This window comes from Aythya ferina (assembly GCF_964211825.1).
Source record: "Aythya ferina genome assembly, chromosome: 21".
In the NCBI taxonomy this organism is placed as follows: domain Eukaryota; kingdom Metazoa; phylum Chordata; class Aves; order Anseriformes; family Anatidae; genus Aythya; species Aythya ferina.
The window spans coordinates 2,798,901-2,814,784 of NC_140319.1; the positions used below are offsets into that span (position 1 = coordinate 2,798,901).

At 39.7% G+C, this 15,884-nt stretch overlaps 1 protein-coding gene across 9 annotated transcripts in view; it reads right to left on the bottom strand.

Moving 5' to 3' along the window:
* PRDM2 (PR/SET domain 2) overlaps window positions 1-15,884 on the bottom strand; it is a 68,242-nt gene that overhangs the window by 15,163 nt on the left and 37,195 nt on the right. For 8 of the 9 annotated variants that reach the window (XR_014685315.1, XM_084495402.1, XM_084495399.1 and 5 more), the window contains 2 exons: window positions 5,135-5,242; window positions 37-4,405 (listed from right to left, as the gene is read on the bottom strand). Coding sequence is in view for 8 of the 9 variants with exons in the window: in XM_084495402.1 (XP_084351528.1) it covers window positions 37-4,405; window positions 5,135-5,242 (4,477 nt within the window). In the remaining variant the exon portion in view is untranslated. Of the gene's footprint in view, window positions 1-36; window positions 4,406-5,134; window positions 5,243-8,670; window positions 8,730-15,884 lie in introns of those variants that run through there. The other variant, XM_084495404.1, reaches the window with a different exon arrangement.

Below are 15,884 nucleotides of genomic sequence, written 5' to 3' on the forward strand. Positions count from 1 at the left end.
TTCCTGTTTTGTCTGAACGTCAAATTAAAAGCTTACCTGAAATCTTTTAATTCTTGCTTTGTACTGCTTTCATCTCTTTTGTTTTCTGCTGCCTCTGCATTTGCTGCCTGCTGTAAGCTTCGTGTAATAGGTCCTCCGATCCTCTCTCTAGATTTTACAGAGAATCTGTCTGCCTTTTTCTTACTCGCCACAGCAGACTTACTTGACAAAACAGCTTTATTATTCCTTTGTATTCTGACGTGCAATTTCCGGGTTGCTTTGCTTGAGATTCCAGAGGAACTGTTCTTAGCTACCACTTTAGTTTTTTTCCCGTCAACATGAGTCATTTTGGACACTCTTACAGGACTAGAGTTCCTCAACGATGAAGATGAATTTGGCTTTTTAGATCGCATGGAAGGTACAAATTTCGCATTTTGTTTTGATTTGAAGGATGCAGAGGGCAGCTGGATTTGAGCAGGTCCTGAGGTTCGTGCTCTTGTCTTGCCCAAGTGAGGCTGCATGCCTTGCATTTTGATCTCAGCATCTGCTGTTCGCCTACGCTGGTTGCTGCCTTTTTCGTTGCTTGCAGGTAACGAAGAACTTGCACTTTTTTTTGATGAATTTTTTTTAGAGGATGGGGAGATGGGTTTCTTGGGACAGCTATAGGACGCGTGTTTGTTCAAACTTCCAATATAAGTAAACTCTCGATTACAGTAGGGGCAGATATGGGAGTCTGACTCGGATGGATTATTTTTCAAGTCTGCCTTCTGCTGGGATTTCTTTTTTTGCAAAATAGCTTTCTGGACAAGCTGGTTTTTCTTTTTCAATGCACTTATTTTTAGTTTACTTGAGGACATTTTGCTAATCTCAACATTGAAATTAAGTCTTTTGGGCTGACCCATTCGTCTGAAAGCATTCTTTCCAGGGCCAGTTATAACAACCATGCCGTTCTTAGGCTGCACTGTCTGTTTCAGCGGTACTGGATTTTTTTTGGGTGTGTATCTCTTTTTATCACTTGCAGATGCACAAGCCAGTATGTGTTTGTGTAACTCAGGCATGTTATCAACGCTTTTCCCACATTTTGTGCATCGGATGGCAGTAGTAAAAGTCTGTGGAATATTGTGGGTAGTGAAGTTTGTTGCAGTAACTCCAATGCCCATAGGATTACGATGGTGATACTGAAATGGAGGTGGTTTAAAGCTTGGGTAGTGTTGATTGAGGCCCATACGAACATCTGGATCTTTAGATTTTACCCCAGAAGCCATTATTTTTATAGTAGTATAAAGTTCTTCAGAGGAATCATTTAGATCTTCATCATCTTCCTCTTTGGAAGGTTCTAAAGAGTCTTCTGAGAGGTTCTGCATGTGCTCTATGTTGACCTTACTGGGGTCAGTAAAATTCTGGGGTCTCAGAGTCCCACTTTCAAACTCATGATGCGTGCACTCTTTGTCTGGATGGAGATCCCGCTGATGCTGCTGCAAATTGCACAAAAAAGCAAATTCCTTTTTACAGACCGAGCAAACAAAGATATTTCCCACTCCATGAAGCAGAAAGCGATGTTCTGACAAGTCTGTTTTATCCCTAAAAAGCTGTACACAGAATTCACATTTGAAGGGCCACTCTTCAGCATGAACAGATAAATGTTTAGTTAGGTCTTTAATAGAAAGAAAAGGTGATTCACAGACATTGCACACAAAGCTTTTATTGAATGTTTCCTGCACTACTCCTGATTCACCTGAAGTATGAGGATCTTCTCTTGCTTTCTGTTCATTTTCAGTTTCTTCCTGTTTTATTATTGGAAGAGTATTTTCAAGATTATCAGCAGAGGAAACAACAGAAGAAACTACTGAAAGAGGAGGTGGAGACGGAGATGATGAAGAGGAAGAGGAGGAGAAGGAGGAGGATGATGAGGAGGAAGAAGAGGAAGAGAGAGTAGGAGGACCAGGTGAAGCAGCAGAAATAAGAGGTTCAACAGAAGGAACAGGGGATGGGGAAGGAGAAACAGTAGGTGAAAGAACAGGTAGAGGGGACTGGGTGGTAGTGTTAGACAGTGGTGACGGACAAGAAGAAGTGTTAGTGGCACTGGCAGAGACATCTGGAATTGATAATGGCATCGTGGGAAGAAGGGGAGGAGGCGATGTAGCAACTGTTAACACAGGTGGGCAGGGTGGTGGGGAAGGAGGATTGGTGGGTGTTAACAAAGGTGGCAACTGGCACATGGAAGGTACAGCAGATGTCTGTGGCACAGGGGAAACAGAGGAACTAAGGGGCTGAGTGTCAACAGAAGACGATGCTGATAGACTAGGGTCCGTGTCAGGTTCTGGTTGAGACTCCAGAGATTTGCTTGGGCTCGGGCTTCTGTTCACACTGGGTGTGCTGTCTGTGGCTGCATCCATTCCGTTATACTCATTCAGCAGAACCTTCTGTAACATGCAAGTAGTTGGTTTCTTCTTTTTAACACCACTACAGGTCGGCTGTATGGAGTTTTCTTTATATTCCCTAATTTCAGCATCACTGCAAGGCTTCTTATGCACGCTTAAATCTAGTACAGATTCCCAAGGAACTTGATTCTTATTTTTGACATCAGACCGTTGCTTTACACCACTGGACAAATCCAGCGGCTGCTGGTTGCACACATTGCCAAAAGTTGGAGCTGCTGTCCAGTCTTTTGATAGTTTATAGTCTTCAAAGCAAAGAGGGCTCATAGTCTCTCTTTCTTCTCTTCCAGTCAAGCTCCAAGCAGGTGAGTTGCTGTGGCTTTCTAACTTTGGCATTTTTGAGCTTCGAAGATTATCATTCCACACAGTTTTTCCCTCACCTGACTTGACAAAGTCTCGAAGCACTGGACTATGTTGTGGAGAACTAGGAGGAGAGCTGGTCCTTCTTTTAAATCTACTGGATACTGGAGGCAAAATAGGTGATGACGTAACAGAAGGTCCTAGTTTAGGGATTTCGCTTGACGGAGTTATCTTCTTATTGTCCTGTGTCTGAAGAAGCTGTTTTAATTTTGATGACAAATACACACTTTTTTCTTTATGAAAAGGCAAGCTCTCTGTTGAAATGCTAAGAGGAAGATTTAAAGAACTAGTAGGAGTTATAGGTTCTGGGTCTGTTTCAGTTTTTATTTTTGGTACAAGAGGAGGGCTGGCAGTTCTCCTCTTTTTGGATTCATTGCTCCCACTGCTAGAGGGCTCTTTAGGAGGTTCATTCACATGCGTTTGTGTAACCTTTATATTTGAGGAAATTTCCACTGTGACTGGACTGATTATACAGTTTAGTCCATACAAGTCTGCAGAGTTGGACTCCATCTGAATCACATCACAATTGCTAGTACTGCTGTTGGACTGAATTTTACCATCAATGTAATAATTTAAGTTTTCAGAGATATTGCTGGAAATATCCATAATATAGACGTCATCTACTTCACCTTCCTCTTCTATTTCTGTACTTGCTATATATACACTCTGGACTGCTGGGGTCTGCTCAGTTTGAAGTGGTGGCTCTTCAGAATAGAATCCTTTTCTTCTGACACCTTTGGGAATAAGGTGACGCTCATGAACCCTACGCTGATGCCTCCGCATGTTGGTGTGAGTTCCAAAAACCTTTTTGCAATATTTGCATGGATGCAATTCTTTGGGCTCCTTATTTTCCTCAGCAAAAGTGGAGTTTGACACTTCTTGGGAGGCTTTCTCAGAATCCAAGACTACAGTCTCTTGCACAAGACCGGAAACGTTCAAGTCATCTTTAAGACCATCATCCACAATCACCTGGTTATCTGCAACATTATCTAAGTGTTGTGATGATGTTAGGGTTAGGAACGGTTTCCTTTTTGGCCCTGCCTCATGGCGCCGTTCGTGTCTTCGTCTGTTAATCTGAGTACCGAAGGCTTTCCCGCAATACCGACATTTGAAAGCATGGTTAACAGTAGATATATGAATGTGCATGTGGCGTTCAAGTCCTTGCTTTGTTGTAAACTTCCTCTCACAATGCTGACAGGGAAACATGAACGTTTCCTGAACATCACCGTTTGATTCACCTCTTGCTTTTGGAATTTTCACAACGAGTTTCTTTGGAGAGCTTTCTGGAGATTCCTCTGATGTACTCTTTTGCTCTTCCATAGAATCTAATTTTTCTTCGCATATCAAAGGCATTTCAGCATTTTCCTTAAGCATATTGGTTTCTTCTATTTCCTCTTCATCTTCCTCCTCCTCCTCATCCTCTTCCTCCTCCTCATCATCTAAATCCTCTGATCCACAGTTTATTGCTTCTCCTTGTTTGTCTTCAGTCACCATTTGTGGTTCACTGGTAGGACTGGGGATCATCAGCTTTGGAAGTACATCTTGATTTACCATTTCCTGAATTACAGCTGTTTGTTCCAGAGACAGTACTGCAGAAACAGAAGGCTTTTCATCTTCTTCTTTATGACCTGATGCACAAAGTAGGAAAAGAAAAGCATAAGCCATTTTTACCAAACATTTTGAAGTACTCTGCACCTTTCTCCTACTTTGTTCTCTAACACAGTACAGTCAACACTTGATGATCCACACAATACCTCTCTATTTCTCACCACTGTGATACAGTCCCAAACGTAAAACTGTATTCAGAAATTTCCTTTCTGAAACTTCAGCTGAATGGAGACAGCCGCCTGTACTTAACACAGCGAGAATCTTTGGACTGAACATTGTGGCCAAAGAAAACAAAACAGTAGACTTCAGAACATTTCAGGAAATCTCTAAAAGCTTCAGTGACTTCTCCTACAGCAAAGGAGTGTCAGAAAAGTACAGCAATACATATAGGAAGTATCTAGGACGTCTATCATGCAAATTTTTGACTTGGACATTTCTCCTACATTTTTATTTTGATGAGAAATACAACAACCTGGACTTGTACTGTATGGCAAGGCATACTTTGTATCTGGCATGAGGTTTGGAGAGATATTTTACAGTAGATTAGTTTTTCCTATTATCAATTGCACATTTAATGACATAGTTCTGACATCAAAACTGCTTACTAACAAAATGCTTGGGTAAACAATATAAACACATTCACTTTGCTACTCTAATATAACACCCTAGCTTATTAAATGCAACAGAAAATGTCCTTTGATTTAAAAGGATAGCTAGAAAGAAAAACTAAGATACTTGAGAACTCTCACCCTCTTTAGAATCCCTCATATCTGCAGAAGAATCCAAGTCAGCCTTTTTCTGCTTTGTATCTGTTGCCTTCTTTCCCTTGTTTTTACCTTCCTGAGTCTTTTTCTTTCCTGGGAGGAAAAACAACATTTATTATTTCTGTTCAGCAATTTTTGTTTTTCATATCTGAGCAGAAAAATACGACACCCAGCTTTGGGATATAACATACTTCTGTAGAAACACTTTTCTGAGAAATATAATCGGTAAGAAGGGACAAGTCAGAGAATACATTCACTACCTGCAAGAGGCACTGAAGGCCAAAGTGTAGAACAAAGAATGCAAGAAAATGTAATTTACAAGAAATTACACGAGTATATTTAATTTTGATGTCTGCTCTGTGAATATATATTGCTAAAGCAGTAAGTCTTTAGGGCCTAGAAGAAATTAAAAGTAAAGATAACCACGAGTTTCCAAAAAAACTAAGACTCCGAAATACTTTGCTCACTTACAAAGCAAACAGACTATAACGGAAATTTATTGTTCCCAGAGTTAACCAGCCCACATCATACAATTATTCACTACCTTCAAATCAGTTAAATTACTGTACTTCATACAAGTCTATGGAAACTTCAAAGTTTCTTCAGGTAATACTAATCCCCAGTGTTAATTGGAAGACCTTACAGAAGCTCAAAGAGACTTCTATACTAGCATGACCATTCTGAACAATGCTTTGGAGGAGAGTTAAAATAAATGTAATGAAGTTTAAATACTATGAGAAGACCAAAAGCAGTATGATGTTGACCAACATGGAAAAGCAGCAAAACCGAATTAGACGGAACTGGGTAACAGTGAACTATAAAGGTGTATCATCATGTCCACTGACACAAACAAGTTTGCTAATGATTTCTGTTAGTAAAATTAAGCAGCACATAAGAATCGCAAAAGATAATGAACACAATGAAGATTAGGGCAAAAAGGTATATTAAAAAAAAAAACTAATCAGTGATGAAAGATGTGAAGGCATTCAAAACTTCAATAACCAATGCACTGAAGTTATAATGCTACTTTTTTATCCTGGCTCTTAAAGATGCAGTCCTGTAACATTTGGAACTGATGGCAAGGATTGTAATAACAAAAGAAACATTAAGATATTCTAACTCAATTCATTGCAGTGACCTTATTTCTCCATGCAGAACTCATTTTACGTATAACCACATGGTTGAAACACCACTCATCTGAAACTTCACACTTCCACACACCCACCTCTTAGGAACGAGAACTCTCCAGAAGCTGAAATCCAAATTTCTTCTTTGCTCCCTCTAACACACTGACCCTTCTTCTCTAGTTAGAAGTGTGAATCATAGCCCTAAATCCATCTCTTACTTAAAAGCACATTCTTCTAACTCATAATCCTGTCAATAAGTTCCTCCTTTTTTTTTCCTTGAAATATTTTTCACATCATAGGCCAAGAACTTGAAACACCCTTAAAAAAAAAAATCACATTGCTCTCTATTCAAACTCAATTTTTTGAAGTATGCACCCTCTCATATAGAACAGATCGAAGATAGGTCAACTTTAAAATGCTTGCTTTTATTTGAACATTCCACACCATCCAAATAATTACCTGTACTTCCTCTCAAGGAGATCAAGTTTCACTTCCCCCCAAATTCCACAGGGTTTTTCAGTTTCGTACGCGTAATTATCCTTCCTTTTCCCTCTCTTTACCCAATTTAAAATTTTTCAGTCTGAGAAACTGATAGTATGGTCACAAAGAAGGCACTTCTGTTATCTTTGCAAAAAAATATATATGCACTCTTCCTAAACTGAACTAGCAATTATCCTGTAATATTCTCAAATATCCTAACAGTCTGTGTTAAATCCACAGGCAACAAGCAAACTCTGGTTTACCCGACAATACAATACAAGACTTCAATACCAAACACTAAGTTGTCAATACTGTTCTAAGGCACAGAGAGTTTAAGCACATCTTCATCTGACAAGTTACTGAAAGTTCAGTTTGACAGAATTCAGTACTACCAGCAACTCTACTGCTTGCAACAACCAGTACCAAGATCTGAGTGAGAAGAATTTCAAATAAGTTCCCAGAAATATCTGCCAAGCCACCCGAAACTGCTCTTGAACTGTACAGTAACACAAATCAATAAATATTCTATCAATAGGTAAAAGATCTATGTATCAAGTTTCAGTACATTCCTAGTTTTGACTCCTATCGCAGCACACCTTAGGAGCCATGCAACAAAACACAGATTTAGTTGTTAGAACCCTTTAAGAACTATTAACATTTTTGCCGACTGCTTATCAGCTGAAGATTAACAGTGATTTTGACTTCACTGACAAAATTCTAGATGCATCTCTCACCTTTACAGGTGAGGATGGAAACAAGAAGGAAAAGACTCACCTACGCCAAACTTGGCCACAGTTAGAGACAAAGTTCTACACAGTGGTGCAGCACTGGATGATGCTTTGCAGATGAAGTCACTGGACAATTCTACATTTAATTCTAACGCGGCATTGAATTTCAGCATAATGACAGGCTACTCTAAGAGCATTCAAACCAAGACCCGATTCTTTCTCACAGCAAGATTAGAAATGAAGGGAGCTCTTTCAAATGTGAGGTAAGATATGTAAAAGCAACAACACAAGTCACTCAAGTACTAAAGCAAGCACAGGTTTTCCAAAGTGTTGTCCATTTACAGAATACAAAATTTATGCACTTCAAATCCAATTATAATCTAGGAAGTTGCTAGCATGATTTGTAACCAAAATTGAGTTATTTAGGTGACACACTCTTCAGGAGAAAAAAAAAATTAAGCAACCTGCTCACTGATACATCGTAAATTTTGTAAGTTATCGCCCTTTAAGCATAAACACACTTGAGAAGTTTTATCTAGCACCTTACTCAGAATAGCAAGCAAAACTGCTTGCATACACATGTAATTTTAGATGTGGCGGTTCAGTTTGACACAAAGGGATGCCAAGTGATTTTTGATATTCTCCTTTTATCAGCTTTCACTCACATTCATTCATTTTCAGGTTGCAGTTTCCTTTATAAAGGCTAAAAAAACCAGTCCACCCTATTCAAGCATGGCAAAGACTGTCCAAGACACATCCACCTCATGGTCCTAAACCTAACAATATTCCATTGCAGATGTTCAGGAAGGACATATAAGAACAGAGGAACAGTAAAGTGATGCTTTCTTGGTATACTCTCCCAGCTTTCACCTCTTTAGAGCTCAGGAATTTTTGAAGGCACCAACTAGCTTTTGACAGGCTTTCCTTCATGAGTTCTCAAAGTGCTTTTGAAATTCATGCGTACCTGAAAGATTTGTACCATTCTCTTCCTGCATAGCCCCAAAGAAAAACACTACCTGCAACTCTGATACAAAGGGTATCACTGAGGAAGCAACCCAAGGTCTGTCCCACAGTTTTCTTACAGTTTCAGATGTCAGGAACTAAGAGAAGCCTGCAGGAGGGGAAAAACTTTCTCACAGCACAGAACCTGGTGGAAGCCTGAGCATAAGTACACACGTGCACTTACCATCAGGTTCCTGAAGGGTCCTACATGGCTGCTACTGCCAGCTGGATCCTCCACTTGGTCTAAACAAGAAAGATACAGGAATGAAACACAGGGAAAGTGAAATGGAAACAATGACAAAAGAATAAATGAAGGGCAGAACTTAATATACGTGTATGTGCATTACAAGAATTGCAAAAGAAAGATGCAAAGGAAACTGAATGAAAGAAACAGATGGAAAAACAGCTACCTGCCTACAGTGACAAAGACCAGAAGAAGAATGCAGGAATTTCTGTCTTGCCACTTAGTTTTTAAACATGGGTTCTTCTCCCCTTTCCTTCATTTATGCATGTTGCAGACAGGTCACCAAGAGCATTGCCTGCATTTACACTCTTACAGCACCCATACAGCATCTAGTACGAACACTGCAACAGGCACAGATCTCAAGCTACTGCCTACATCCAGACAACGGGCCTATTCCAATCACATAGTGCCACTTATCTCAGAGGAGTTCAGAGGATAACAATTTAAAGAGGAGTAGTAATCTCATTTTGCCCATACTTACTTCTATTGATCAGACCAAGACATCTCAAAACAACCCACAGCACCTGCACTTGTATTTTTGCTGTTAACCAAAACACTAACGGGACTGTACAACAACTGAGCAACTGCTGCTGAGACAGAATAAGCACACTCAGATGCCAGGAGGGAAAAAGTTAAACAGTCTTTCCATACACATGGAGCTGCATCCTATCATTAAGTATTGCAAAACTGTACAAGATGCTATTATCTTTAATAAGTTTTAAGTGCAGCACCAAACACGTTCACAGCTAACACCATAAAGCAGGAAGGGGAATCTTGCATCTGATCACCAACAGGGATTTTGATCACTTACAAGAAATATGAAAGGAGACAAATTTGCATGTGTCACACTGACAGCGATTGCCACACGGTTTCATGATACGAATTACAATCTACTAGCATAAACTTGCTAGCTAATCCTTTTGGGACTGGTTCAGATTAGCGATAGCTTGCACCAGCCTCATTCAGTAGTTACTGCTATTCTGTAAACCAACTTCTGATTTTTTCCTCCTATTTAAAGTACCAACTATTTTGGTATTGGAGAATATGAAATAAAGATTGAGCATATATACAAGCTAAACAGTCCTTACAGAAAATTCAGGAGAAACCACAACTGTGTAACCACTTCCGCATTATTCTGATTAATGACTTCCAAAATGCTGATGCAACTTGATTTTTAATTGGGGAAAGTTGCACACCAGAATTCCTCTATTCCTATATTCAGAATGCTGGGAGACATGTTGTGCTTTTCAAAGGGAATTACTTATACTCCCAGGAATGTGTAAAATCTGCCTAGTAGTTCTGGAAGACAGACTAGCAAAAGTGAATGTCTTTTACACACAAAAAAGCCATATTCAAAATGATAGCAGAAAGTGATCATAGAATTCAAATAAATGCACACGCACCATCTCATAACATACAGTAACTAAACCATTTTAAATGGTGCCCAAAGTTTTACGTAACTTGGTACAGGTGAGGTTATTCCACTAAGTCATTTGAACTCTTGGAGAAAAAGGAAGAGAAAATGAAAACAGCAGCAATCAGTTACAGAGCAGGGCAGCATTAAGCCAGGAAAAGAAAAGATGCCAACCTTGAAAGAAAGAACCTCAACACTTCTCCTTTATTAAAGTCAGGTTACTTACATGTTATGACATTAAACTTCCATTCTCTCTCACGTACCATTACTGTTAGCACAACAACAGACCACAGTTCCTTTTTGAAACTTGACTCAAGCAAGCATAGCTGAAAAGCTCTGAAGGGAACTTCTGACCACGCACCTAACTACCTGCAGAGGGAACATCTTTTGAACTCAAAAGCTTCCAACTTAACATGAAACAAAACAGCAAGCTTTGGGGAAAAAATGCTCTTGTACTGAAAGAGCAATTACTACAGAAGCCAAGAGAATGCAGAGGCTGACAGACACCTCCCAAGTCCCAAGGCTCCCATATTCAAATGCTGCCATACAGCAGCTTTGGTGGTAGATTCTTCCTATACTGGATTAAGATGAGTCATGACTGAAAAAAATATTTTCATTTTTAGTGTAAGATATGCTATACCAGGGGCATTTTCCAGTTTGGCTAAAGATGCATCCTGCTGCTTTGGTGCGCACACATAAAATCCATTCCAGCATGCTCTAACAGAATTATACCCTAGGCAGGAAGGTACCCATCTCTTGATTCAAAAACACAGACCAAGTCTCACAATATCAACTGTTTTTTCCATTAACAATACCAACTATTTCTAAAATTGAATATTGAAAAAAAAGTTAAAGGATGCAAAAGCAGCACATTTTTGTTCATATCCAAGCAATTCTAAGGATGAGACTCAAGACATAAAAATCACAGCTTAATTCCTGAAACAGAAGCATCTAAAGTGGACATCAATTAATTCTGAATGGCTACGTAGTACCATTAAGAGGCCTATTTCAACAGTGCTGTCAAGTATCTAAGAAAACATGCAAAAAAGAGTCACATTTAGACGTCACAATGACCCCATTTTCCTTGATCTATTATTATTAATAATTAGCAGGTGGTTTCTTTTTTTTTTTTTTTGCAATACTAGTTTGTACGGACATTATTTTAGGTACTGTTAAACAAATTAAACCCCGTGAAACAGCTGATGTCTATTTTACTGCATAAAATACATCATTGTAAGGTGCAATTTTAAATTGACCCCTGAGAATCAAGAGAATAATAGAGAGCTCTAAGACCTTACTTCTGTGTTCTCAGTCTGCCCAATCCTAACATACCCAATTATTTCAGAAGAGGGATAACACACAGAACTATATATACAGAAAATATCTGGAAAAATCTTGAAGAAGGTCTACACCCACAGCCCCAGGCCTGTACTACAGAAGCAGACGCTTAGCCTGGTGCCCAGCACAAGCCACCACTGCTTGCAGGACAAAGACTCAGCAGGGCACTGTGCTCCAACTGCTTGCAATCTCCCTGCAATTCAATGCCAGGGGCTGACTACTCACAGCATCACTTGTCTTCGTTCAGCTCTCCACATCTCTTCGGTACAGGCTGGGAGGAGAGGCAAGTGGAGCACACACAGGTCTGTGCAGCAAAAGGCTCCTCCAAAGGATACTGAGGGTCTCCAGGAAGCAGCTCAGCTGCCAGGAGGTATAGAAACAAGGGCTCTGAAGAGAAACTGCATGCCCCATTGTTGTAGTCATTTTTGCTCTAATTTGGAACTCAATGACCTGCCTGAAGACCACAAACAGCAGCAATAAATGGATGCTTCCTGAATATGCTTTTATTCCTGATGCAAAGCAAGGGTTCTTCCATGCTCTTTTTCCACCACAACTTGCATCTCATCTTCCTTGAAAACACACATTCAAGTTTACGAGGTAGCAGTGGGAGAGTGTGACAGCATAAGCATGGAAGACAAGACTTACAGTAACTGCTAGAATCAAGCTGCCTCACTGAAACCACCGCCATCATTAAGAAAACAACTTGTCCTATGAAATAAACACATTACTACACATCAACCATCACTTCACATATGCAGAAAGAGGAGCATTTTAATTACTGCATCATCCAACTAGATATTAAGTATTACCCTAACACTCTCACCTTGGGAAGTTAGTTCAATACATCTGAATACAGCTGCTTATGCATGTATTTCTGTAGTAAAATGTTTGTACTGTGCACTAAATATCCACTTTGCAGAAAAGAAATGGAGCAATGCATTCACAAAGACCGCTAGCATATTTGCCTAACAGATAAACTTGTTGCCATGGAAAGCTTAAGAAAATTCTGAGCTGGGGCTATTTAAAACACCAATTTCTGCAAACATTTGGCCAAGTCTTCATGTTAATGAACACGTAAGATCATTAAGTTAAGATTAATTAACACTTAAGATCAAGTTACTGTACCTCACCACAAGCTTCTTCAATTATAATCATCAGTACCAGACAAATGTTAGCATAGTAGGGTATACCATGCCAACATAAAAAAAAAAAAAAAAAAAAAAGACAAAAGGACTTAAAAGAAGCAAAAGGAAATGTTGTCATTACATGAAGTTCTTCATAATCTCAAAAAGCTTAGCTGAAGCTATTCACAACACTCAGATAAACAGATAAATGCATCTGAAGAGCCCTACGAGGAGAAAGCCCATCTGAAACATATTGTATTATACCACTCCACAGAAACCGAAGTATGAATTGCCTACAGTCTTCCTCACATGCTTCACATTTTGTGAATTGAATCGTGTACCACAACCCCTGTAATAGAAAGAGGAGCAAGAAGTAATACATACATGTTTGCATAGCATGCCATCTCCATTCACAGCACCTCGCTGAAATCCTTAATGTGTTATGCCTTCTCTGACTAACCTGAGTATAAATCATAGGAAGCATTAAGTTTACAGGCTAAGACTTACTCATCCATAATGACTTAAATGCTACAGAATGTCATCTAACAACTATGAAGCAGGGCAAACAAACATCCACAGGGTTTAATTCTATGCAAGTTTAACCCACACAAGAGCTGCGCTGAAACAATTAAGCGTAAATAATTAAACCTACAGCTTTTATCTTAGTAGACAAAGATGTTATTTCTACCTCGATGCAGACACTTACAAAACTAAACCAGCAGACAGAGAACACAAGTATGCGGTGTCAGACCTGCTCTACAATTTCTCAATCGCTCCTCAGAGTTGTGCACTCCTACCTCCTCCCCTCCCTAATAACACAGCCTCCCACCAGTCCCAGCAAGTTCCTCTACGCAGCCACCACTGACACGGCCAACCTGTTACCGAAAACACGATGAGCACTCGTTTCTGGTTGTATTCCATTAGCTTTCATTTAGCTAATGTTAAGTATTATAGCTAAAAGAAGTAATAAAAATGACAGCTGACACACAGAACCCTTAAACAGAGTTTCCAAAAGTAACCGGTGTTCTCTATATTTAGCCAGTCTCTTATGAAGAACTCAGTTACAAACGGCATCTTTATTTTTATTTAAACATAGAAAACTATTCAAAATGTAAACCTGCACTTTCATGAACACGAGCTTTTCCTTTAATCCAGAGGATGGTACTCCTACACTCACTACAGCTCTCCAGGAAACGTTTGTCTGACCCTGCAACAAAGCCACATGCAGATGATTAAGTAGCAGCATGCATTTCGACAGCAGCCTTTGCAAGATAATAGAAATGCAAGAGCTCACACAAGTAGTTGTACCAGAACAGTTAAACAAACACAGTTAATTCAGTCTGTCTTCATCTGTAATAACCAACCCATAGATCTGTCATTGTACTATTTTCTTTGCTAACTTTTGAGGGGGTCAGGTTAACAGTATTTATTTGTTTCTTTTAGGCTAGGTTATCTTTAGAAGTAACTACTTCAGACTTTCTCTGCCATTTTATTCTGCCGTTTGACAAACCAAGTATGTTCAAATGCAGCAGTCATCACACTGGTAAGTCACTTTTTAAAAACCACAGAACTGCTTAGCTTTTTGGGTCTGCCTGTGGGCTAACACCCCTCACACACCGCAAATGAAGGCGGTGATCTGCTGCAAAGAGCGTTTCTGTTCCACCACCCCAAGCAGAACTCTTGAAAGGTCAGAGAAAAGCTGCAATCGCCTTTAAGGCCAAAAATGCACAGGAGTTTGTCCAAACGTTTGTGTCCAAACATGGGCTAAAGCTTCACTTGAACACAGCTGTACGAGGGCTACGATTCCCAGGAAACAGGACGGCCTTTGTGCCCGGCGGGGCACGGGGATTACTGTAACAGGAGTCTCTCCAACGCCGAGGAAAGAAGAGCAAAGCCTCTCACAGATGTAGGGCGCCGACAGTGCTGCTACCACCAGATTAAGTCTCCCATGTATAAAATTAACCCCCTTAGAATTGCTAAAAGGTTTTATTTACAACATTTTTATTTACTTTCACTGAAATCCATCGTGTTACTCTTTTTTACTAAAGCCCTCTGTTCATCATACGTGTCCTTAGTCAGATGCTTGTCTCCAAAGTAGTAAAGAGTTCAGTAAAGTCAGGCCCCTCTCTTTTACAAAGTACTTCATCCCCCTCTTAGCCATACATTTCTAGTTTTCCTTCTTGTACTTTACCATTTTCTTCTTCAACACAACTTGAAGAGGAGGGAAAAAACCACAACACATACAGCAGATGTTTTTGCTTTTTGTTGTTGTTGTTATCAGCAGCAATCCAATAGATTTGCAATAAAGTCCTATCTTGAATTTCTAAAGAGAAACTTAATCTCAAAGATTTACTCTGTAGTATTTTCCATAGTGCGCACAGTCCCTTATTGCCCTCTTACCTCTGAAGCACCAAGCCATCAGCCCTGGCATGCAATGCAAGCTCGCCCTAAACAATAAATATCTTTGGCCTGTAACAGTTTTAGAGGCTACTCTTTACTGGAAGCATAGCACTTAATTGCCCTGAGCTTTTTGCTCAGGCACTGTGTAAGAACATTACCACGTAACTAAAATGAGAACAACTGATGCCCAACAACATGCCTTCATTTGTATGAGGTAGAAAAAAACATTACTGACAAATTAAGTAGAGATGACAAGAAATGGAATTACCAGCTACCTGTTACAGTAAGTACATAGCTTGTGTCCATTAGCCCTCATTAAAAACATGATAGCATTTTATGATATGGGCTTCAGCCTCAGAAGGAACATCTTTAACTGCTCATGGGCAGCTACTGTCAGGACGCGTTTGCAGGCATGAAAACTGCTTCTCTGCATCTGTTAAATTTGGAAAGTCTCATCTCCTTCCAACTTCAGAGTGACATTCCAAGGTCATATGGCAGATTATCACCACAGGTCCTTTCTAATATGTAAAAGCAGACTAAGGACAAGGATAAACATTATGGAAATTCATTAATATAATGCTGAACTAGGTCTCTGAATTGGTTATATCTGTTGAGAAGTTGTGATGGATTTGCTTAGCTTTTTCTGTGAACCAAGATGCTTCACTCAGTTCAGCTGCAGCCTTTTTTTTTTCCCCTAGAGAAATGCTTTTCAGTCTTCTCTGAAAACAGAGGATATATTGACCTGTATCTCCAGAGCAGCTCTAGCTGCAGTGCGCTCCAGTTGCCCAACCTGTGCTTTTGGAGTTGTAGAGCACGATGCAACGGGACAAACGTTGGCACTCGGGGTAATAGAGCTGACAAGAATTACTAAATGTTAC